Here is a 26,074-nt window from a genome sequence, read left to right on the forward strand (position 1 = left end):
GTCACTTAAGTGCTAGTTTTTTTTTTTTTTTTTTTACCAGGCTTGAACAAAAATAAATTGATTTGTGAAACTTGTTTTAAAAAAATACCCAAGATTTATTCATTCTTCATAGGTTTATTCCTTTCGCATCCATTATGGAATCCCTTAGTACCATCAGGACCTTTGGGTAACCGCAACACTCCTACAGGTAACCCATCTGCATTTTGTATTTTCCGGGCAAGCATTGGGCTACTTACTGGACTTTTTGCTTGTGTTACAGTTTGAGCTTGTCTTCTTCTCTGAACCCATGGGCTATTAGAAGGTGTAATACTGCTATCTGAAGAGTAATCTGCACATTTCCTTGAGATTTCTGGGCTAGTGCTAGGGTTAAGTTTGCCATCTTCAGCAAGTGGAGACTTCTTGGACACTTTGCGCAGAGAAGATGGGCTATTCCAGGGACTTGACCTAGGTGAAACATTAGGGCTCAGGTGGTTGTTCTGATAGGTGGTAGGGCTCAACTTGTTAGAAGTATTAGTCTTGCGTCCAGACAGTGGAGATGTAGGATTACTCTCTGGATCAGAAGAGCTGTTTGCTGATGATTCATCCCCAACATACTGAAGTTCCTCAACTCTCTTATTCAGGGATCTAATTTTGTTGAGAGACTTGCTGGGATCTTCATCATGGTTCTTGTCTTTCACAACTTTTTTCTTTGGAGGCTTCATACCTATCAGGATAACTTTCATGCCAATTTCATTATTCTTTTCAATACACATGATTTCATGAGCTTTAATTGCTGCATCTACTTCTTCAAACTCTACTATTGCACATTCCTTTGTTCCAACTTGGGTGTATCGATTACTGAATCTCTTGACATCAGGTGGAAGATCCTTACCAGGTTTGAGAATGCGAACTGATGAGATTACACCAAAAGTAACGAAGGTCTTGAGAAGATGCTCCATCATCTTTTCTTGCATGCATCCATTTTCTTCCTCCTGGCTCAGAACCTGTAGCTCAGAAATCAAGTGGATATCATACACAAGCAGCATCTTGCTAGGCAGGGTCTCACTAGCAAACACTGGAACTGGGGTATTTCTTCTAACCTTTCTGCTATCTTCATTCAGCTCAAGAATGTCAGAATACTTCAAGGCATAGGCTGTGATTCTCCAGTCTCTGGTAAGATGTTTTACCTTTAAGAAAAGGGTTACACTTTAATGCAGCTCATTAAAACCACCGGAATTATAGTTCTACAGCTATTGAAAACCTGAGACAGATACAGGGTTGGATTTCAAATGAAAGATCAACCAAAGACTTCTATAGTATCCCCCAGAACAGAAAGTAGGTTTAAAAATGTTTCCCTACTGTCACTGTGAGCATCAGTAAGATGTTGTTAACCTCCTGTTCCTTTTACATGATTGGAGATCAGAGTCATCACCAACTGCAGACTTACCCAGACTAAACAAGTCATTATTTCTATGGCTATTATATGCCTCTTCAAGAGTTCTTAGAATCTTTCTACTCCCATCTCATCCCAAAGGCATGCTCATGCTGCATATTCAACAATTGCTTTGCCTGGTGCATCAAATTCCAAACAGGTAGCCTCCCCCCCTGTCCCATTACCTTATCTTCGTGATTAATTTTAGAAAACAATTAAACAGAGTCCCTATCTTCTAATAGTGAAATAGGCACTTCCATAGTGCCTTTCAGAGGATTATAGGCAAAATATCAGGCCTAGGATCCACAAGTCCTGACTCTCAGGGCACTATAGCTATTGGACCAAACTGTACAGCCAAGTTCTTAAATCTGTATAGGTAAAAATCTCTAGTCAGAATGGTGCTGGCTCAAAAAAAAAAATGTCTACCATGTCATTTTAAAAGTCTCCCCCCTAAAGCTAGGAGTTCCTAAGGGGGAAAAAAAAATACAGGTTAAGATCTTGCTTGGTAGGAAGGGATGCTTTTTCTAAATTTCATTCTCCCTCAGGCTTGATGGACTTACACAATTTCTTGGGCAAATCAAGAAGTTTTGTCTGATGACTATTTATACATTTGTTCTTTTCTTCTAAAACGTTGTGACAGTAGGATGTTAATTGCATCAACCCTTCAGACTGGCCAAAAAAGGCAGTGTGCCATATCTGTTCAATAGCTCATTAAGTTGGATAGAGTAGATTTAAAGGCCCTTCAGAAATGAAACCTACCTTTTTAAAAGACGTGAGTAGCTTAACACTGACATAACCCATCTTATTTCTTCTCACATGCTTTAAGAGGAAGGCATCTTTCTCAAGGTTCTCATCTGAGAAATAATATTCAACCTGTATTATAAGCTTCTGGATCAGCTCATTATCTGGGGGTTTCCAGTCCTGGTCGAAGTCATCACCATCATTCTCCCCGCCACTAGAACAAGACAATGAAGTCATTTTATAAACTGATCTTAGTCTGGTCATTGCTGTCTTACTTTTCATTAGCTTTATCAGTAAAAAGCAAGCTAGCAAACTGCAGATGCTTGTTTAGAGAATGCTGTGCTAGAAATATTATAAATCTGATTCACTAAACTAAGCAGTGTTAACCCACCCTTCAACTCCAGTGCTGAGCTTTGTTTGGCAATCGATCTTATCAGATTCCATCATCTCCCCTGTACAAATGTAACATCAAACATGAATTTGAGGAAAGGAATGGGGAGAGCAGGCTGTAAAATGAGAAACTAAGAATACTGATTTAAAGCAGATGTAAGTTTCATCACAACAAACAGTTTACTCCTCTGAACAGAAAATGACAACTATGCCTATGGGGACAAACATCTAATTTTCACTTGTGACCTAAGCAACCTAAAACAACCAACTCAGAGTGAAAGGGCACATGCATTAACTCACAGAACCACATGGGCACCAGAGCAAAATCACAGACCCTTTTGTCAAATTATTTGATAAACAATGAGTAGGTTCAGTCAGTTCTCCCCATGCAGCAGGATGCTTGTTCAGAAAGGGAATCTTTCCAGTCAGCCTAAGGAGCCAAAGTCCTCAGCTCACTGCAACAGCAGATCTCACAGAACAATGAGTCATGTACTTTAGCAGTTCACAAACACTACACCACAAGTCCAAGTCTTCAGCCAGCTTTTAACAAAATAAGATGTTAGTGCTATGCAAAGCTTATTTATCTATCATTGCTTCCTTTTTCCATCTGAAGCTGCTAAAAAAATTACTTTAGATTTTTTCTTGTGAGGATAGTTGCATAACAAGCAATGAGTCAGAAAACAGTGTCCTAACAACCTGCAGTGCAAAAATGTAGTTGATGTTAAAGCTAGGATTCCAACAAGCATTTAAACATTGAACAGGACTAAGAGGATTATATTTTACGCATTTTAAATGTTATTTCCATACCAAACGAAGGCGCATATGCTAACCATACAACAGAGATAGGCTAGAGCTGACCATTTTAGATCCATGGTTTTGAGTCAGAATGCATTCTTGTTCGGTGTCCATCTTATTCGCTTTGGATGTGTACAAACAGGTAATAATTTAAAGTGCCTTTTTTTCCCCTCTTGGGAGAGACCTTCCAAAGTCTGACTCTCTTTGCCTAAAGTTCTCTAGTTAACAAGTCATCACCTCTGTTGGACATCTCATCCAAAATAACAGGTTGCAGAGTAGCAGCCGTGTTAGTCTGTATCCGCAAAAAGAACAGGAGTACTTGCGGCACCTTAGAGACTAACAAATTTATTTGAGCATAAGCTTTCGTGGGCTACAGCCCACTCCATCGGATGCATGCAGTGGAAAATACAGTAGGAAGATATATATACACAGAGAACATGAAACAATGGGTGTTACCATACACACTATAAGGAGAGTGATCAGTTAAGGTGAGCTATTATCAGCAGGAGAGAAAAAACTGTTTGTAGTGGTAATGAAAATTGCTCATTTCCAGCAATTGACAAGAAGATGTGAGGAACTGTAGGGGGGGAAAAATAAGCATGGGGAAATAGTTTTACCCATTTTCATTACCACTACAATATAGTGTGTATGGTAACACCCATTGTTTCATGTTCGCTGTGGATATATATCTTCCTATTGTATTTTCCACTGCATGCATCCGATGGAGTGGGCTGTAGCCCACGAAAGCTTATGCTCAAATAAATTTGTTAGTCTCTAAGGTGCCACAAGTACTCCTGTTCTTTCATCCAAAATAGTAATTCTTCTTCGAGTGCTTGCTCATATCTATTCCAATTAGGTGTGTGCGCGCCGCGTGCACAATTGTCAGAATTTTTACCCTAGCAACACCCGGTGGGTCGGCTGTGGAGCCCCCTGGAGTGGCGCCGTCATGGCGCTGGATATATACCCCAGCCGACCCAGCGCCCCCTCAGTTCCTTCTTACCGCCCGTGACGGTCATTGGAACTGTGGAGCGCGGCATAGCTGTCCTCCACTCTCCCTAGCTTTTACTTCCCGGTTTGGATAATTGTTCTAGTTCTTAATAGTTATATAGTTGTGCAGTACAGTAGTTTGATAGTTGTAGACTTAGTTTTATAAGTGAAGTTAGCGGGCTGGAAGCGGTCCCTCTCCCTTCCTCCCTGCGTGCCGTCTGGGCTCGTGCCCAAGGCTCCGGGGTTTAAGCCGTGCTCAGCCTTTTCGAAGCCTATGCCAACAGGAGATCCCCACAACTCTTGTTTAAAGTGCCTCGGGGAGTCTCACCAGACCGAAAAGTATAAGATCTATAAGGCTTTCAGGCCTCGAACCAAAAAGGAGCGGGACTTTAGACTCAAGCAGCTCTTTACGGAGGCGGCCCTCAGCCCGGATCCTCCTTCGGCACGCCAAGTTCCGGCACCGAGTGCCTCGGTGCGCAGTGCTCCGGCGGCGACTTCGAGTACTGCACTGCAGGGAGACTCTGATAGAGTCCCATGGCACCGGCCCTCGCCGGCACTGCGTCCACCGCAAGCACCTCGGCGCTGTTCCCTGTCCCCAGGACAGAAGAGACCTCGCAAGCCGGAGGGGGCTGCCTCCCAACAACAGGCACCGGCACCCCCTTTGCCAACCTTGGATTCGCATCTGGGACCAGAGCGACCGAGGAGACCGGCGCCGATATCGGCACTGTTGACTCCAGCACCGAGGGAAGGGCCGTTGAGTCCGGCGCGGACTGGGTTCCCCAACCCGCACCGTGGTTGAGCCCCGACTTCCATTGATGCCGGAGACATTTACAACAGCAAGGGACCTCATTGCCCTTACAGAACCGGCACTGGCTCAGGCTATGGCACCGCATCTCACCCATGCGGTACAGTCTAAGGGCAAGCTAGCCCTAATACATCCACCATCTCCGAGCGTGGACTCTCGGCACCGCTCCCGATCTCGGAGCAGGTCCCGGCGCCGCTCGCAGTCCCGGCGCCGTTCTCTATCACAGCACCGGTCGTACTCACGGCCCAGATCTTACTCCCAGTACCGTTCCGCCTCGCGGCACCGCTCTGGACGTCGGTACCGTTCGGACTCCCGACGCCGCTCCCGGCACTGGTCAGAGCGCCGATCCCATTTGAGAAGCCGCTCCCGGCATCGCTCCCACAGGCGGTCTTCATCGCGATCCAGGTCTGGATCTCAGTACCGGCATGATCGTCGGCACCATTCTTGATCCCGGTACCGCTCCCCGGCACCGCGCCGAGACCGCTTTCCTGTGACCCGGCACCGCTCGGCACCGTTCCCAGCAGAGTCGACGCAGGCACGCTCCACACTGCCCTGGCCCTTGCGCTCCGCCTCACGCTCTTCTCAGTCGGACGGCGCCTCCCGCTCAGCCTATCCCGCACCGGGCTAAGCAGAGGATAACCTGGGTCACTGGCAGGATGAAGCCCAAGACCCTAGCCAGGAGCCTGCACAGTGGTCCTTCTGGACCCTGTCGGCGTACCACCAAGCTCAAGGGGTTCCACCCGCGGCCTCCCACTCTGCCCATTCAGAGCCCCGAGTACCGGAGGCCATCATCAGTTGTCCCCCCCCCCCGGGGGGTATGGAGGCACCTGCACCCACCCCAACACAGGCCCCAGACCCCCGTACAGCAGATCCTGGACATCAGGACCCCTTGCAATTGGACCTGCCACAGGATCCATTAGCCCCTGTAGCATCTTCCTCATCTTCTCCAGATGAGGCAGTGGCAGGGACAACGACCTCTGGTCCCCGTCCGATAGACCTACGTGCTCACCAAGACCTTTTACCTAGGGTGGCACATAATACAGACCTCCAAGTGGAGGAGATAGTGGAGTTGGAGGACCCGGTGGTGAACATCCTTTCAGCTGACATCCTATCCCAGGTAGCATTGCCCATCATCTGCACCATTCAGGCCAACGCCAAGACAATATGGCAGACCCCTGCCTCTATCCCACCTACAGCTAGAGGGGGGTAGAGAGAAAGTACTTTGTTCCCTCTAAAGAGTATGACTACCTGTATATTCACCCTCAGCCATGTTCACTGGTGGTGTCCTCAGTGAAGGCAAGGGAACAGCATGGTCAACAGGCTGCAGCGCCCAAATCTAAAGACGCCAAGCGCTTCAATTTGTTTGGACGCAAAATTTACTCAGCGGGGGGCCTTCAGCTCAGAGCCGCAAACCAACAAGCGCTCTTGAGCCGTTATGATTATAACTCGTGGAACTCCATGGGTAAATTTAAGGAGTTGATTCCGCTAGAGTCCAGGGATGAGTTTGGGGCTTTAGTGGAAGAGGGCAAAAAGGTGGCTAGGACCTCCTTACAGGCCTCCCTTGATGTAGCGGACTCTGCGGCTAGGACCCTGGTGTTGGGAATAGCTATGCGACATCTCCTGGCTTCAGGTGTCTGGCTTACCGCCAGAGCTGCAACAGACCCTGCAAGATCTACCATTTGATGGGCAGGGCCTGTTCTTGGATAAAACTGACTAGATTACAGAGCCTAAAAGACTCCAGAACCATCATGTGCTCCCTGGGGATGCATGTCCCAGGTACCCAGTGCAAGCCCTTTAGATCACAGCCTCAAAGGTTCTACCCCCACCCCCCCATCCAAGGCAGGACTTTTACAGAAGACGTGGACGAGGTGGCAGAAAGAGATCCACCGGCCACCAACCTGGTCAGAACCAAGGCCCTCCTAAACCATTGTCAGGGCCTAGGCAAAATTTTTGACGGTGCGCCCGAGGACGGTGTACTAGTCACCATCCAGGATCCTTTCCCTCCATTTCGAGATAGTCTCTCCCATTTCCACCATGTGTGGTCCCTTATAACTTCAGACCGATGGGTTCTTCGCATGGTGGAAAGGGGATATTCTCTCCAATTTTTTCCCCCCCCCTACCATCCTCCCTCCCCGTCCCTCTTCAGGGACCCCTCTCACGAGCAACTCCTTATACAGGAGGTCTTTACGCTCCTGTCCATGGGAGCGATCGAGGAGGTTCCATCGGAACAAAGGGGCAGGGGGTTTTACTCCCGCTATTACCTAATCCCCAAGGCAAAAAGGGGGACTTCGACCCATATTAGATCTGCGCGGACTCAACAAATTCATGGTAAAGTTGAAGTTCTGCATGGTCTCATTGGTGACCATTATCCCTTCCCTGAATCCTGGAGACTGGTACGCCGCCCTCGACGTGAAGGACGCGTACTTTCACATAGCAATTTACCCTCCGCACAGGCACTTCCTTCACTTTGTGGTAAATCACGAACACTACCAATTTGCTGTCCTGCCCTTCGGGCTGTCCGTGGCTCTGAGAGTGTTCACCAAATGTATGGCTGTCGTGGCAGCCTACCTTCGTTGACAACGGATCCAGGTGTTCCGTATCTAGATGACTGGCTCATTCGGGGCCACACCAGGGACGAAGTGCGATCCCACGTCCGACTCACCCTAGGCACGTTCCACAAGCTGGGCATCTTGCTCAACAGCGAAAAGTCAACTCTGGAACCAACCCAGAGAATAGAGTTTATTGGGGCAGGTTTAGACTCTAGACTCGCCCGCGCTTTCCTGCCAGGCACTCGTTTTCAGGCTATGGCAAACATCATCCGCAGCCTCCAAAACTTCCATGATAAAGACGTGCCTCGGCCTTCTGGGGTACATGGCATCGTGCACTTACATAACCAGGCATGCCAGACTTCGGCTCCGCCCGCTTCAGGCCTGGGTATCAACGGTATATCGTCCAGGTCGGGACAGCCTGAACATGGTGGTCACGGTTCCGGAATCGGTCTTGACCTCCCTCAGCTGGTGGCTGAACCACACATCGGTGTGTGAAGGGGTACCATTTCACACCCCACAACCTTCCTTATACCTTGACACAGACGCATCATCTCTGGGCTGGGGCGCCCACCTTGGGGAACACCAGACGCAGGGCCTTTGGACCACATCCAAACTAGCTCTGCACATCAATGTACGAGAACTGATGGCAGTACGCCTAGCGTGTCAGGCGTTTCGCGGTCTCCTACATGGCCGTGTGGCAGTCCTCACAGACAACACCACGGCCATGTTCTACATCAACAAGCAAGGTTGTCCCCCCTATGCCAGGAGGCCATTCGCCTGTGGGAGTTTTGCATAGTCCACTCGATACATCTGATGGCATCGTTTCTCCCAGGGGTCCAGAACACGCTGGCAGACCGCCTCAGCAGGTCATTTCAGACTCACGGGTGGTAGATTCGTCCAGATATCATCCACTCCATCTTCCTGAGGTGGGGGTTTCCCCAGGTCGACCCATTCACCTCGCGCATCAATCGGAAATGCCAAGTGTTCTGTTCTCTCCACGGACGCTCTCAGGGTTCCCTATCAGACGCTTTCCTACTTCCGTGGAAATACCAGCTGTTCTATGCCTTCCCTCCATTCCCGCTGGTCCACAGGGTCCTGCTCAAGCTGCGCAGGGACAAGGCACGCATGATTCTGGTTGCCCCAGCATGGCCCAGGCAGCAGTGGTACACCACACTCCTGAAATTGTCGGTAGAGCCTCCGATCACACTCCCACTGTGGCCAGACCTGATCTCCCAGGACCACGGACGACTGTCACCCTGACCTGCAATCGCTCCACCTTACAGCGTGGATGCTGCATGGCTAATTCGGGCGGAGTTATTCTGCTCACAATCCGTGCAGCAGGTTCTGTTAGGGAGTAGGAAACCCTCCACTCAGGCCACCTACTTAGCCAAATGGAAGTGCTTCTCCTGTTGGTGTGAGCAATGCGCCATGCCCTCCTTGCAGGCGTCGATACCACTGATACTGGACTATCTCCTATCCCTAAAGCAGCAGGGCCTGGCTATACCATCTGTCCGGGTGCATCTGGCAGCCATCTCAGCTTTCCATCCAGGAGAACATGCTTCCTCTGTCTTCTCTAACCTGATGGTTGTTAGATTCCTGAAGGGCTTAGATCACCTCTACCCACAATTGCGTCAACCGGTTCTGGCATGGGACCTTAACCTGGTCCTCTCCAGGCTCACAGGGCCCCTGTTCGAGCCAATGGCTACCTGCTCACTCCTTTACCTATCTTGGAAGACAGTCTTCCTTGTAGCCATCACTTCAGCGAGGCGCATTTCTGAAATCAGAGCCCTCACGTCAGAGCCTCCGTATACAGTCTTCCATAAAGACAAGGTGCAGCTTCACCCCCACCCTGCCTTTCTCCCCAAGGTGGTAACAGCTTTTCATGTGAACCAGGATATTTTCCTCCCAGTCTTCCATCCGAAGCCGCATGCTACGCGGCAGGATCAACATATGCACTCTCTGGACGTTCGTAGGGCCCTCGCGTTCTATATCGAGCATACGAAGCCGTTTGGGAAAACGACTCAACTCTTCGTTGCAGTGGCTGACCGGATGAAAGGCCTACTGGTCTCCTCGCAACACATCTCCTCTTGGATCATATCCTGTATCAGTGCTTGCTACGATTTGGCCGGTGTCACGATGCCACGCCTCACCGCCCACTCCACGAGGGCTCAAGCCTCGTCGGCTGCTTTCCTGGCATAGGTTCCAATCCATGAGATCTGTAGAGCGGCAGTTTGGTCATCTGTACATACCTTTGCCGCTCACTACGCATTAGTTCAGCAGTCTAGAGACAATGCCGCATTTGGCTCAGTGGTTCTGCACTCCACAATGTCTCACTCCAACCCCACCTAGGTAAGGCTTGGGAGTCACCTAATTGGAATCGATATGAGCAAACACTCGAAGAAAACGGTTACTCACCTTTGTAACTGTTGTTCTTCGAGATTTGTTGCTCATATCCATTCCAAACCCGCTCTCCTTCCCCTCTGTTGGAGTAGCCGGCAAGAAGGAACTGAGGGGGCGCTGGGTTGGCTGGGATATATATCTAGCGCCATGGAGGCACCACTCCAGGGGGCTCCACAGCCGACCCACCGGGTGTTGCTAGGGTAAAAATTCTTCGATCGTGCACGCGGCGCGCGCACACCTAATTGGAATGGATATGAGCAACACATCTCAAAGAACAACAGTTACAAAGGTGAGTAACTGTTTTTTCTTAATCCAGGGCACACTTCTCATGGACCTCTGTCCCTCTACCGCTCCCAATGTCTGTAATTTGAAGTACAAATCTGGGCAAATTAAGTTACCACATGTCATTGGGGCAAACAGCTCAACCCAAGAGTACATTCCTAGAAGTTATATCAAGGTTCACAGAAGTTTAATACATAATTATACATGAGATATCCAGGTACAGGTATGTGTCTTATTTATTAAAGGCCTGATTGGCAGTGGGGCCTCATCTGGAATTTACTTGAGTCCATAGCTTCCTGGATACATTTTAGATTTAAATAAAAATGCCTACCCAAAAAGATGTTGGCATCATAAATCACAATGACCATAAAAATAGATGTATTGATAAATTAATTCAGCCACCCAAGTAATTCAAATCAACAGAAAAGGCCCCTAGAACATCCACTCTTCCTTCCCCCCAAATTTTATTTGGCTTTCCCAACAAGCCCCAAATATGATCATATTCGTGCTATTGTGGACCAATGGAGGGAGCAAGTTCCAGAGTCCTGGGGTTTTCACAGGGGAGCCCTTTGTTGGCTGCTCACTCTTAGGGTAAGAGGGAGCGCTGCTTGAGCACCTCTGCTATGGCAGTTTGTCAAGCAGTGATAGTGCACTTGCCTGACTGAGACAGCCTATCACTTGCAAATGCAATTTTGAGGCACCACTGTCTGTACCCACCAAGAGAGATTTAATCACGTGAAGATTGCTGTTTTGTATACAAAGGTTCTACTTGGGTCAATGGAGTTTGCACACAATAGTTACTTACTGCTCACTCAATTGTGGACACAAAGTCAAGCCCCTAGAATAATATACTGGAACAATTCTAAAAAAGGTCTCCATATTTTAAGACCCTTTTAGCCAGCTAGGTGATGTTGGAAGTACAATTGAAAAGGGCAGGGGTAAGAGAGAGAGAGAGAGAGAGAATTCTTGTTTGAAAGCTAGGTCTTAAGCAGGTGGCCATGAGGATAATAAAGTTTTATGCCCTTTTAGTAGAGTTACTTTTAGATAGGGGCATCAGAGGGGGATGGAAAGGAAAACTTATTAGCATCCTAGTCCAAAGACTTGACTATTTCTCACTTTGTCACTAAAGATATAAAGTTATTTTATCTAATTAGAATGTGGATTTTTAACTCTATCCATATCTTCACTTGGCTACCACTATGGAATTATTTTAACCTGAAATTAAAGTACAAAACATACAGCTATCAAGGTTTTTTGAAGTGATTTTATTAGCATGGACATTTGCAACTACTGAGTTAAGATTAATGTGGGAAGAAAATCTGGGAAGAGCCTCATGCTTCAAAGAAAATCTTTTCATTTACAAAGGTCAGTACCACCCCCACAATATCAAAACACTGAATTCATGCTAGCTGGTCCCATTTTACCTTTTCCCTCAAGTATTAGGTATATGCCAGAAGCAGGATACCTCATTTCCAGATGCATTGGTCTGAGCTATACTGCATTGCTAGTTCTACCCACCTCAAACACCATACGCCTTTTCAATTCTATTTGACAAGACTGTTTCACTTGGCACATTAAGTTTGAGGTTTTTAGAATTTTTAGCTCTAATTTTCTATAAAATACTGAACATTGGCATTTCTATTTACAACCAGCTTCCTGCACTTGCTCTAGCTCTGGTGATCATAACCTGAAGAAATCACCATTTTCATAATACCAAAAAAATAAAATTAATATTAAAAGGTTCAGGAATCAATGTTAGAAGGTCATGAGGATTTTATGTAAGAAACAAGTGTCTTAATAAATGTATAATGTCTACAACTTGCATTGAGTGTTTTTCTTTCTTTGGGTATCTGCTTGGGCAGACTGAAAAACAACTTATTTAGGTTGTGACTCATCTGGAGATTACTCATACAGGAAACCAAATGCATCTGTGCACTGCGGGTAGAATGTGTCCTTTGGATATCAAAACTCCCAGGATTATCAATATATTAAGCTGTTTGGATACATTCTAACCTTTTGACAAACCTCAGTGAAATCTCATTTGAAAGTGACACTGCATTACAGTAATAAGCCTTGTATGATAATAGCAAAATTAAAAGCACTGAACTGGGGTGCCACTGCCCTAGTCATTGAAGACAATATGAGTTTGGTATCCATTTAAATGGATTCAGGATTGGGCTCCAAGTAGTGAGAGCAGCACTAATTACCGCCTTGCAAGTTGCAAAACTATTTCCTTTCTAAAGCACTATTTTAGATAGTTGTATCATCACAAAACATTCACCTTTCAGACTGAAGATTTCCAGCCTTAGTCTGTGCCCCATTTTTAAATTTGAGCAAAAACAAATAAGCTGTTTTTGCATAAGGGGAGGAAAACATTAGAAAAATATTTGTGTAACCTTTTTAAACTACCCATCAGCCAAAATAGCCAAGGATTGAATACTGCAATTTGCCTGGAAATAGTCTGCAATGAGGTGTTCTCTGCCTTGACCCAGAGGAAATTGGTTTTCAGTTGCTACGTTACAAGAGCCTCAAATTGCAAACTGAAAGTGCTGTGATGATTTGGAGAATCTGTCTATACAATTTATGATTCTGGTTGATATTGTGAAGTTGTTCTTAGGAAAACTGCTGTATCATGCAATGCGTCGGTCTATGGGTACGTCTACGCTACAGGGCCTATGCTAGCATAGCTACCTCCCTGTAGCAAAGCTGACATAACCTCGTAGCATAGACGCAGCCTACACTGATGGAAGGAGTTTTTCTATCAGTGCAGGAACACAATCTTCCCAAACAATGGTAGCTACATCAATGGAAGCATTCTTTCATCAGCACAGCTGCAGCTACACCTGGGGTTAGATTGGCATAGGTTTGTCAGTCAGGGTTTGGAATTTTCCACCCTCTGACCAGCATAGTTATGTTAACCTAACTTAAGTGTATCCACCATAGGCCCACAAGACTTGTTGCATGTCCCTCCCAGACGAGATACAATGGGGGTCATTAGAACTCAGTGGAAACACCTGAATGACAATGGGTTGGCTGAGAGAAACTATTTCTTCTTACATGTCTGCAGGGTGCTGGCACTTAGGCCTGGTCCACACTAACCCCCCACTTCGGACTAAGGTACGCAAATTCAGCTACGTTAATAACGTAGCTGAATTCGAAGTACCTTAGTCCGAACTTACCGCGGGTCCAGACGCTGCAGGCAGGCTCCCCCGTCGATGCCGCGTACTCCTCTCGCCAAGCTGGAGTACCGGCGTCGACGGCGAGCACTTCCGGGATCGATTTATCGCGTCTTGTCTAGACGCGATAAATCGATCCCAGAACATCGATTGCCGGACCTGGAGGTAAGTGTAGACGTACCCTTAGAGTGTAAAGTTCCCAAACAAGGCAAAAGCCTGGTCTACACTTAATTTAGATTGATGTAGCTACATCACTCGGGGGCTATGAAAAATTCACCCTCCTGTGTACTGTAGTTAAGCTGACCTAACCCCTGTGTAGATGCAGCTAAGTCAATGGAAGAATTTGTCCGTCAGCCCAGCTAGTGCTGCTCAGGGAGATGGATTACCTAGATCTACATTGATAGAAAGACAACTTATGTCCATAGAGGAAGGCTTTATGCCATAGTCCTACAGTGGGACAGGTACAGTGCTGCAACTTTGCTGCTGTAGCATCCATGGCATAAACGTTTAAAAAGGACTCACAGGAACAAGACTCAGAGCCACACAGGAACCTTTGGGAAGAAGAGGAAGAGATGGGCATATTTTCATGGGTGGCAGTGATTTAGTTGCAGGGCCAAGGTCAGAGAAAGCAAGCTGACCTAAAGATTGCAGCAAAAATCAAAGTAGGGGCTGCAGCAACTATAGGACACCAGCCCCAGGAAAGCTCCAGAATGGAGAGAAAACTGACACAGGGAAATTAATGTAGGGTTTCTAATTTTTGTACAGATCTGTGCATTTCTTCTGCAATTAAAGAGCAATGGTTTTTTTTAATCTTGTGCAATCTGTGTTGTGTTACATCTATCATGTGCCCCCTTGAAAAGGTAAACTGCAGACCCAGAACACTCACATGGTTGGAGTTCTCAGAGAGGATGAACATCTGTATTATACTATAATTGAGAGTGTGATATTGCAATTAAAGACTATAGAAATCAGCACAAGGAATGGGCTCAGCCATAGCTTATGGATTTCCTGATTTTTGAGTGCTTAACTATGCTCTCCAATTTCTCTTAGCATATTAGATGGAACTTAATGTCAAACAGCCTTTACACTTGAGTATTCCTTTGTATTTTAAAGGTGTCTTTCTATTCATCCTAGAAATAGAAATGCAATACGAAGTTAAAGAAAGTCAACTTGAAAATAATTTTAACTTAAAAGTAACTAGATTTCAGGTACTAAACCTGTCTATGGTCCTTGGCCAACTTTCGTGATTCTATTTTTTTTTAAGTGTTTCACGCAAACAGTAAACTGGCTTTCTAAAGTCTATCAAATGAACAAACTAAAAGCATATGGCATAGGGATTTAGAGCAGAGAGAAGTTGCCTTTCAGCTATAGTAATTTTGGGTGTTGGCATTAACAAAAGTAGATAAATTCAAAGAGTAATATTTTGGTTTGACTGTTTCTTTAAGCCATTCTGTCCCCCATAATCTATTATTAAATACAGATACTATCAAGTTACCATAATTATAAAGCATTGAGGGGAACTAATGTCAATGCACATATTTAAAATGGTTAATATTTTGCTGCCAGTTAAGTGGTCAGAAGCTTTCAATTGTATTACCAAAAAGCACACACAACTTTTAACTGTGTTGATTGCTGAGTTATTAAATTAGTTCTATTTAAATTATGATTTTGTTTATGAGAAATATATCTATTTAACTTGAGTAGAGAAAGATATCTAAGTGGTAATCCTAGATTACATCATTTTAATGGCTAGAGGCTAATCTCCAGCAAGATTACAAACCAGTGCTCAGAAATAACTAACCAGTAATGTGATTACTGTGTTTCTACTTCTAAAGAAATATCAAGTCTTATAATTCAACATTCCATTTCTGATTAGGCATCACTCCTAGTGCAAAAGTTATCCTTCATCCAAATCCAAAACGTTCTGCTTTTTGCAGCTTTCCTGGCACCAAACGAGGGATCAGTTATGATCCTCAATTCCCCTTTTCACTCCATTCCTCTCTCTTTTACCACTGCACAGCACACTTCATTGGGGGGTTGTCAGAAACATACAGCTAAGGGTAGCATAAAATCCCTCCTTTACCTGTAAAGGGTTAAGAAGCTCAAATAATCTGGTTGGCACCTGACCAAAAGGACCTATAAGGGGAGAAGATACTTTCAAATCTGTGGGGGAAAGTTTTTGGTTTTGTTCTCTGTGTGTGTTCTCTCTGGGTCAGCGAGGAACCAGGGCAGGGAAAATACATCTCCTAAAGCTATACCTGAACTAAGCATCTAAGATTACAAATTGTAAGTAATAGGAAGGAAATGTGTTAGATTATCTTGTTTTAGCTTGTGAATTTTCCCTAGGCTAAGAGGGAGGTTTATTCCTGTTTTTTGTGTGTGTAACTTTAAAGTTTTGCCTAGAGGGGAATCCTCTGGTTTGAATCTGATTACCCTGTAAAATTACCTTCCATCCTGATTTTACAGAGGTGCTTCTTTTACTTTTTCTTTATAATAAAGTTCTGCTTTTAAGAACCTGATTGGTTTTTAGTGTCCTAAAAACCGAAGGGCTGGTCTGTGCCCACCTTGTTAACCTATTTGGTTGGTATATTATTCTCAAGCCTCCCCAGGAAAGGGGGTAAAGGAGCTTTGGGGGATATTTTGGGGAAACAGGAACTCCAAGTGGTCCTTTTCCTAAATCTTTGTCTAACTCACTTGGGGTGGCAGCGATACTGTTTCAAGGACAAGGAAGAATTTGTGCCTTGGGGAAGTTTTTAACCTAAGCTGCTAGAGATAAGCTTAGGGGGTCTTTCATGCAGGTCCCCACATCTGTACCCTAGAGTTCAGAGTGGGGAGGGAACCCTGACAGGGGTCAACAAGAACTAAACTGTGGGCCTTGTCTACTTACAAAAGTTGTACTGCTTTAATGATACTAGTATAGTTAAAGTGGATATGGTTATACCAGTATAAATGCATCCATGCCTGGGGGCTGTAGCAGTATAACTATATTGGTTAAAATATCCCCCACTCCCTCCTTAACCAACAGTTATACTTATAAAAGTGGTTCAGACCAGGTCTTAGTCAGTTATGAATTTTAAGTTGTCAGAGCTCTTATGGTGCCCCTCTGGCCAACAGCATTTCCTTGCCTATTTTTGGCAGTGTATAGGCCTCCCTGTACATACCAACTTTTCTTCACCGCCATCTCCCCACAGTGTATTTGCCTTTGGCTTTCCACTCACATAGACCCGAAGGTGAACTGAGCTAAGGACTAGTCTGGGTTTCATTGCAATGCAGAGCCCAACAGTTCCATTAAGATTAACAAGATGGATCACAATGGAACCTGTAACAGGTGTAAGTAATTTTAATACTGCTCACTATTTGTATATTTTTATTAAACAAGTTTAAATGTATTTACATCATTAACAGGTTGGCATTTTAGCTAAATAATTGATCCCATATTCACTCTCTCCCTCTCTCTCTCTCTCTATATATATACATACACACACATGTACATTATAATGACAAATACCAAACTGGAAATGGCAACCTACTAATTTAGGGGAGTTATAGCTGTAACATTTAGCCATCTCTTACACACCAAGCATAGTAGTGGTAGCATGTGAGGGAATACATATTTCTTCCACCCATGATTAACTGGATTAGCCTACAACTCGCACAGGCCTCATCTATACTAGGGGAAATGTTTTTACAATGTGGTAGCTAACACATTGTAAAATCCTCATGCAGACAGGGCAATTTTGTAGTCACACATCTTTTTTACACAGCATAAGACATACCCACAGACCTTGCCCACAACGGCATTGTCTATCCTGAAAAAATGAATAGTGTTATTGTCTACACACAAAAGTTGTATGGGTTTAACCAGACCAGCTCAGCCCCCTTATGTGTACGCAGTTATACTGGTATGGCTTATTCCTGTAAGGGAAGAAGAATAAGTTATACTGGTATGAAGCACTTTTATACTAGTATAACTGTTTCCACACTAGGGGTGTAACTATCAGGAAAAAAAAACCTCACATCCCTAATGGAAACAGTTATACTAGTTAATCACCACTTAGCCCCAAGTCAGTCATGTTTAAAAATGTATTAGCTAGTCACACCATAGACCTCTCTCCCATCTATAATAAAATCTGCACAGGCAATACTTCCTAAAAGCAGTTTGATTGTCACAATAGTATAGAAAAGTGCATACTATACTCTTTACATTATCAGCAATCCTCAAAAGATCATTATAGCCACAATACAGGAAGATGACTGTGCCTACAAGCAGTTCATCTACCTAAGGCTTCATGATTACAGAACAGGAGTTAATGTCAGGACAAGAAACTATTAGCAGACAGAAGCCCTTCTAATTTCCAAAGGAGAGAGTTTTGCTAAGTGAATCTGGCACTCCACCTGGCAGGAATGCCCCAGCTCATTACTACAGTTTTAATCTGAAGTAAAGCCATTGGATTGAGCTGTTTTGAGGCCTTTGATTAATTTATTTCTAGGGTAACTCCTTGTTGAGAGTGGCCAGTGCATCACACTCCAGAAAGACTGTGAATGAACAATTCTGGAAATAGCTTCCAATCTCAGCAGCACACCATGTAGCTCTAGTGTTTTGAGGCAACATTAAGGACTGGATTGGTTCTAATCCTCCTTTCTCCTCCAACCCTGGGTGAACTCTGCCATGTAAACATCACACACTCAATCAGATTAGCAAAGCCCCCCAGCTCAAAAGGAAATATCTAATCATGATTTATATGAGAGGTTTGCTATGTGAGTACTGCAGAGAGGAAAGGATAGAGTCACGTCCAGGGATATTTCACCCTCTTAGTGTCCAATAACCTCCCCAGCAAAGAAATATATTTGCCCTCTCTATTCATGCATTGCAATATATTGGCAAAGGATAATTTGGATCCAGTTTCCAAACTTGTGCATGATTTCCCCCCACATTCCTTATTTAAGTCAGTGAAGAGCCCCACAGCACAGGTTTTGCCACCCAGCAGGAGGGAGGGCTGCATTTCTATGATTCTATAAGGGTAGTTAAGCTCCAAGGAAGGTTGTGGAATCCCCATCACTGGAGGTCTTTACAACAGGTTGGACAAACACCTGTCAAAGATGGTCTGGGTTTACTAGCTCCTCCCTCTGCAGGAGGCTGGATTAAGTGACCTCTCCAGGTCCCTCCCAGCCCTACATTGCTCTGATTGACCCAGAGGGCTGGGAAATGCAATCTGGCCACTAACTGCACCTTTAGGGTCTTTTGGCTTTTCCACAGTGGTTTTGCATGGGAATCTCTTCAGCAGGGTTCAGAAGGTGTCATCTCAGTGGGATTTAAAGAGCTGGAAGGAGACCCCAGCACCTCTGCCGGAGGGGTGGGGGAGAAGGCGGGAGGTCACCTCCTCCAGCCACTGCCCACGGCTCCTCCCCTACCTCGGGTTTCCAGCGCTAGTAAACCCGACCCGCCAGTCCAGCCCCTTCCCCGTCGAAGTGCCAGATCAGCAGGGGATCCCTCCCTCGCCTCAGCCCCAAGGCAAGCCTCCCGCAGTCGGCGCCCCGCCAGACACGTCTCCAGCAATGCGCGTGTGTCTTGGGGGGCGGGGGCAGCTGCTGCCTGATGCGACGTCCATCCCGAGTTACACCAAGTTTCCTATTGGACCAGCGGCTATTCCCGAGCCCTCATTGCATCAGGCGCTGGCCGCCCCCTTGCAGCGCCGCTGCTGCACCCTGCAGGCCCATCGCGGGGCGCACACTCGTCTCCTACGGCGCTCGCACCCCAAGGGGGAGTAGGACCAGGCACCCCCCCACCTGGGTTTAACACCCCGGGGCGGGGCAGCTTCCCAAGCCGCAGGGCCCCGCGGGGCCGGCAGAAGGGGTCCCTCTAGGCAGGCACTAACTGCCCCCGCTTGTCCAGGGCTCCCCAGCACAGTTCCCGAGCCAGGGGCCGGGCTGGGCACCGCTCACGTCCCGGGGCCGCACTGTACCTAGATTTCCCATATCTGCCGGAGTCATCCTCGCTACAGCTGCCCCCGCCCAGCAGGGTCAGACCCGGGGCTCCGCCGTCGTCCTCCTCCTCCTCCGCCGGGACCGCCACACGGATCCGCACCGGGCCGCTCCCCGGCTCCCCCGCGCCTGCCTCCCCGACCGGGCTCGGGGCGCCGCCGGGCCCGTCCTCCAGAGGCTCCGGGCTCCGCTTGGCGCCGCCGGGCTGCTCCGGATTGGAGCCCTGGGGGCTCCCTGGCGGCAGTTCGGCCATGGGGCTCTGGTGCGAAGGGGGCGCCGGCGGCTGGTGCCAGGGCAGAGCCCGCCAGAGCCGGCGGAGCCTAGCGAGCAGCGATGCCCCCGGGCTGCCTGCAGCCGCCGCTGCCGCCTTCTTGTCCTGCCGCTGCCGCCGCGCCTCTGAGCCAGGCAGCGCCGCGGCGGCGCCCCCAGCTCCAGACCCCTCCTGCTCTTGGGCGGCCGGCCCCCGCCTACCTTCGCGGGGAGCCGGGGGGCCGGGCCAGCGCTCCCCCTCCGCCGCTCCCCCGGGCAGCAGCAGAAAGAGGAGGCAGCGGAGCCAAGCGCTGAGCAGCGCGTACATGGCCGCCCCGGGGTGAGCCTAGTGTAGGGGAGGGGGCGGGCTGCCCGTCGGGGCTTTTATACGCGGGGCCGGGGCTCCGGGCAGAGCCGCACGCCCCGGGCGAGGCAAAGGGGGATGGGGGGGGCACAAACTCTCCATCCCGGGCTACCGGGGGAGTCTGCGAGTGGGGCCGGGGCCACTCTCACCCCACCCAAGGAAGGCTGGGGGGGGGGGGTGTCTCTGGACGTGGGATCCGGGCAGGACCACCCTCGGGACAGAATCTCCCTCCTGTGGGCCCCTGTTTCAGGAAGGCGTGGAGTAGACGTCTCCCCATGTTGGAGAAGGACTCTGCTGGGTGAGTTTCCATGAGACCGGTCTCACTCCTCATTTGTCGGGGCAGGAAAAGGGGTTTTGCACTCTTCTAACGCAGAGTCACGGTTTGCCAGCCTTCTCCTAGTCACAACCTCTGTAATACTCCTATCTATGCAGGAGGAGGCCTGGGAAATCCCTTCATCCAAGCTAGTTCGGTGACCAAACCTCTGGATATTATCAGGACCCTCCTGATATTAGGGGCTTTGTTTTATATACACAACTATAATCCCCTGCCCCTGAAAAAAAAAAAGTCCTGATTTTTTGCATTTGCTAGCTGGCCACTCTACAAGCTAACAACATTCATTGGCTTCCAGGCCTGGGAGTATGTGATATCCCGAGGTCAGTTTAGGGCTGAGAAGGGTAGATGGAGGAATGGCAGGCTACTCAAACTCAGTCACTGGATGTTTCTGCCAAAATTACTATCAGCCAAATAATGTTATTTTATCTGTTGCCATTAGGTTTCAGAGTTAACATTCCAATGAGATGACTGGCATCCATTCACACCTCTTTCCCAGGTGTTATTTTCAGCTATCTGAAGAAAGTGCTGTATCAGGTCAAAATAGATTATCTTGGCAACCATAAGAGGTAGGAATTACTTTTTTTTAATTTAATTTCATTAGAAAGTGATTGGCCATCAGGGAAGTGCAGCTATAAGGGTTCACTATATTCCAGTTGGACTTCTGATGATCTTCTATCTATTCCTTGATTTGCATTCTTATGTGCTAAATATATTACAACATGCTATTTATCTTAGTGAACAACTTTGAGACCTTAATGTGATTTTTGCATCTAATAATGTCATAAAGAAATCACTGCATGCAATGCATAGCTTCCAAAGTATAATGTGAATGTTATACAAAGAAGTTTATGGTAACTATGAGCAGCTTAAAGGAACTAATGTGGCATTGTCTTTTCCTTGTATTTCAATATATTGAAAATATCTGTTTTAAATTGTTTACATTCTATCTCGAGTCTCATCTTCTGGAAAATTAAAATGGTTTATTCAATAGCTGCTTAGGTTGTAAATGTTTGAGAAATGGCCTGAAGATAACAAACACGAATAAACAGAAATGATTGCATACATTTTATTGTTTTATAATGTAGGGTCATAGATGTGCCTGGTGCTTTACAGAGAGACTGTAGACATGGTCCCTGCTCTGAACAGCTTAATTTTAACATGGGAGTTTCTCCATTGACTATGTCTTGCCCATCTGTAAAATGTATTTCCCTATCTCCCATTGATGGTCTGAGGGAAAATACAGTAAACAATGAGATGCACTCTAATATGGCAGTGATGCAGGGCCATTCACATACCATAGATAACACAATGTTCCTGTGAGGTGAGGGGGTGGTATTCCCATTTTATATCACCTGAACTCCCATTTATCAAAACTTTTAAAATGATTATATTGATAATCCAATGTACTACACTCAAGGACTTCACTAAACTCACTCATATCAATGGCAGTTTTTCATCATAACTATTTTACTTCAAAGGCAAAAATAACAACAATACCTCATACTTACATAGTATCTTTCATCCAGAGTGCTTCAGAAATACTAAGTCAGTGTATAGGAGCAATCACTTCCTGCCCACTGAAATACATGGTTATAATTGTGTACCAAACTATACAACAGCATTTAGGAGAGAAATGAAGTTACCAACATTTTGCCACTTAGATGATAGGTGCTTTAGAATTCTCTGAAAGATGGAATTTGGCCAGTATAACATCAGTCTGAAGTCTGCTGTTGGTCAGAAAGCAGGGGGAGAACAAAATGTCTATGATTTCCCCCTACAACTCTGTGGATTTTTTTAATAAAACTTTTGCCATTGTATTTCCATGAATCCCCATGGGGGGAGGGATAGCTCAGTGGTTTGAGCATTGGCCTGCTAAACCCAGGGTTGTGAGTTCAATCCTTGAGGGGGCTGCTTGGGGATCTGGGGCAAAAATCAGTACTTGGTCCTGCTAGTGAAGGCAGGGGGCTGGACTCGATGACCTTTCAAGGTCCCTTCCAGTTCTAGGAGATAGGATATCTCCATTAATTTATTTTTTTATTTATTTAATCAGCTGGCCAGCCTCCTCAGTCTAGAAGAAATTGGCTGGAGACTAGCATGTGACCACTTTAGTAATCAACCAGATAACTTTCAGATTTGGGTCTCTTTTACTGCTTTGCATTGTTGGATTAACTGACTAGGCAAGAATAAAATGAGATTAGGTAGACAGTCTCAGAGGTTCTGAGGAGAGCTGAGCACTTTTCCATTTCTAATCCCTTTGGCAGTGGTTCAACCCACGGCCCATGTGACATCCTCAGGGCCTTACAGGACTCCTGAGGGAATTCTGCACCAAAAAATTAAAAATTATGTGCACACTATTTTAAAATTCTGCACAATTCTGCAAATTGTACGCCTCTACCCCGATATAATGCTGTCCTGGGGAGCCAAAAAATCTTACTGTGTTATAGGTGAAACCGCATTATATTGAACTTGCTTTGATCTGCCGGAGTGCACAGCCCTGCCCCCGGAGTGCTGCTTTACTGCGTTATATCCGAATTCGTGTTATATTGGGTCGTGTTATATCGGGGTAGAGGTGTATTTGTTAATAAATGTGGCTCCAGCATGGCAGTGGGGGACACAGGCCACTGGCTGCATTGAGGTGGGAGATCACCCTGAAGCCCCTACCTCCCCTAGTACAGGGACTCGGCAGTGAGGCTGCACCTGACCCTAACACAGTGCAAGAGCTGGGCCTGCCCCAGAAACACCCCTGGGCCCTACCCCTCTGCACCAGGTGTGGGTGGGCAGGCTCAGCTCAGCAGGAGCCAAGTGTGTATGTGTGGGGGGGATCCAGGTGTGGGGGGAGAGGTTTCTGTGTGGGGCAGTCTGGGTGTGGGCAGCTCAGTGGGAGATCTGGATGCACAGGGGCTCTTTGGGGGGTTCCGGGTTCAGGGGCAATTGGACTCTGCAGGGGAACCAGGTGAAGGTGGTTGGGGCTCAGCAGGGGGGGTCTGGGTGTAGGGGCTCAGTGGGGGGTCCGGGTGCTGGGGGAGTGGGGCTTGATGGGGAGGGGTGCAGGTGCAGCTGGTTGGGGCTCAGTAGGGTGGGGGTCTGGGTGAGGGAGCTCATCGGGGGCGGGTCCAGGTGTAGTGGGGTAGGGCTTGTCAGGATAAGGGATCGATGGGCCTGTTTAATGGGGGAGCCCCAGCTGCTTCTGAGGGGATGCCACATGCCTGGCTTCTGCTTCCCCCCCGCGAGTCCCCCTTTCTTCCCCATCTCATCCCCCTCTCCCCCTGCCCCATCCCTTTCCCCTCACTCCCACATTCCCCTCCCCCTTCCCTATTCCATCCCCTTCTTTCCCCACTGCCTCTCCCCCCACCCTCTAACTCCCTTTCCCTCATTTTCCCTCATCCCCACTTCCCTCATTTCCCCGCTCCCTCTTACCCAGCCTCATCACTGGCACTCACTGTTGCACAGAAATCAGGAAGGCTCCCAGCACATAGAAGGGGAGCATGACTGGCACTCGGACCAGGAGGTGGCGTTCAGCTGCAGAGTCAGTGGAGTGGAGACACACAGTCTCCTTCAGCTGGGCACCTCTGCACTTGCAGAAATGAGGGGAGAGGGAGTGGTACATAATCCAGTGTGCCCCCCCATGCCTCGCCTCTGTTGGGGGGATCACCCCCAAAAAACTGCACCCTGGTCCCGTCCTCCTCCCTCTCCCCCCAGCCGTTCGGCTTCCCTTTGCTTCCCTGCCATTTTCTGCAGGGAATCACAGGAATTCGGTGGGGGCGGTGTTTTCTGCGGGTACGCAGTCCCGCAGAATTCCCCCAGGAGTAAGGTAGTACAGTGTATATATATTGTGAGGATGCGGGCCACATAACGCATAGAGAACTGCATATGCAGCCCACAATGGTAAAGAGGTTGAGAACCACTGTCCTATGGGTTCATGTTACCCTTTGAAAAAATTCTTCAATTTCAGGTTCAAATGAACCCAGTATTTCCTAATGAAACTCACTCTGCCTTTGCATCAGATCATGCAGAAATAAAATTTCATATGGTTTTGCCACAAAAGCATTAGTTAGGGCAGGGGTCGGCAGCGTTTGGCACGCGGCTCGCCAGGGTAAGCACCCTAGCGGGCTGGGCCAGTTTATTTACCTGCTGACGCGGCAGGTTCGGCCGATCGCGGCCCCCACTGGCTGCGGTTCGCCGTCCCGGTGGGGGCCGCGATCAGCCGAACCTGCCGCGTCAGCAGGTAAATAAACTGGCCCGGCCTGCTAGGGTGCTTACCCTGGCGAGCCGCGTGCCAAACGTTGCCGACCCCTTTGACTCAGATTTAAAAAATATCTGTACTTTGGTTAGTCTTTTGCTGAGTCTCATTTGAATTCATAATATAACCCCCTAAAGCCCAGGTGAGTTTATCGGTGTTTCCTGCTTAGTTGCAAACATTTAACATTAGTTGTGAAGGCTGAGCAAAAATTCTCTTGTAATTTCAAGATTGGCTATAGAGTGAATGTGCAGGGTTTTAACTTTGACTGTCTTAATCTTCAAGTGGACAACACCAGACGTAATCTGTGAGTGGATGTTTGCCATGGGCACAGTGCCCCCTAGCTGTAATAGAACAGATATAAGACATTCCTAATGTCAGTGGTATTAAGAATTGAGGGCTTAGTTGTTTGCACCTGATCTGTGAGCATAAGGGACCCTCACACACTGATGGGTCCCTGCCCACCTAGTAGGAAGATCAACAGGCTCCAGGATTTGTCCATAGGGAGTGAGTGGATTGGAATTATCTCCATCCTAATTGCAAACTGTTTGAAAAGTTAATGTGGCCTCAGGCTGTTTTAGCTTTCCTATGAGCTTCTCTTTCCTATGGAATCCCTCCAGTAAGGGCAATTTCTAGTGGCAGCCTGAGGCCCTTAAGGGTTTTGTATAGAGCCATACTAAAGAGCTGAGAAGAGCAGCAAGAAGCCCCAGAGAATAGAGAGGGACAGAGTCCTCCAGGTGGACAACGTTACTGCCTATACAGCACACTAAGCCTCAAAGGAATGATGTTATCACCTCTGAAATGATCTCAGATCCTGCTGGTCTGAAAAACCAATGAAACTTGGGTGAATTAAGATAGCATAGAAATAACATACATATGGAAAGAATTTTACAGAACTTTAGCTCTGTAGCCCTGTGGTTCTGATTTTAGTGGAGTAATTTATGGTATACACTGCAAACAAACATTACTATAAATTCAGAATATGCCCTTTAAAAGGGTTTGGACTCTTCTAACCCTTCACTTAGATAATGCAAAAACTATTTTTATGTGTTTATATAATAAAATTTTATTTTCTAGGTTAAATCTTAGTTTGCTTCCTACTGATTTTCACCATCCTCAAAAACCATGAATTAGGGGAAATGTATGAGACCTCTACAAATAATTATGAAAGATGATTCATTTAAAGAGGTGACTAATCTAGATAATCTGAATTTAATGAGTAAAAGGATAATTCCATACAAGCTAAAAATATTAGTTTTGTTTAAGTGTTTAACAAAATTGAAGTAAAAAGATAACAGGGTTTCAGCATGTAATTGATTAAAACTAAGTTATGGTACACTGACTTTTCGGCTACAGGCTATTGTCACAGGCT

General features: G+C 46.8%; 1 protein-coding gene across 1 annotated transcript; it reads right to left on the reverse strand.

The window, feature by feature from the left end:
• Positions 1-95: 95 nt before the first annotated feature.
• On the reverse strand, positions 96-19,771 carry LARP6 (La ribonucleoprotein 6, translational regulator). The gene is made up of 3 exons (XM_065412809.1): positions 19,500-19,771; positions 2,171-2,366; positions 96-1,166 (listed from the first exon to the last, which is right to left on the reverse strand). Exons 1-3 carry the CDS (start codon positions 19,769-19,771, stop codon positions 96-98), a joined length of 1,539 nt encoding a protein of 512 aa, XP_065268881.1.
• Between the last annotated feature and the right edge of the window lie 6,303 nt (positions 19,772-26,074).

This window comes from Emys orbicularis, chromosome 10 (genome assembly GCF_028017835.1).
Source record: "Emys orbicularis isolate rEmyOrb1 chromosome 10, rEmyOrb1.hap1, whole genome shotgun sequence".
Lineage (NCBI taxonomy): Eukaryota > Metazoa > Chordata > Testudines > Emydidae > Emys > Emys orbicularis.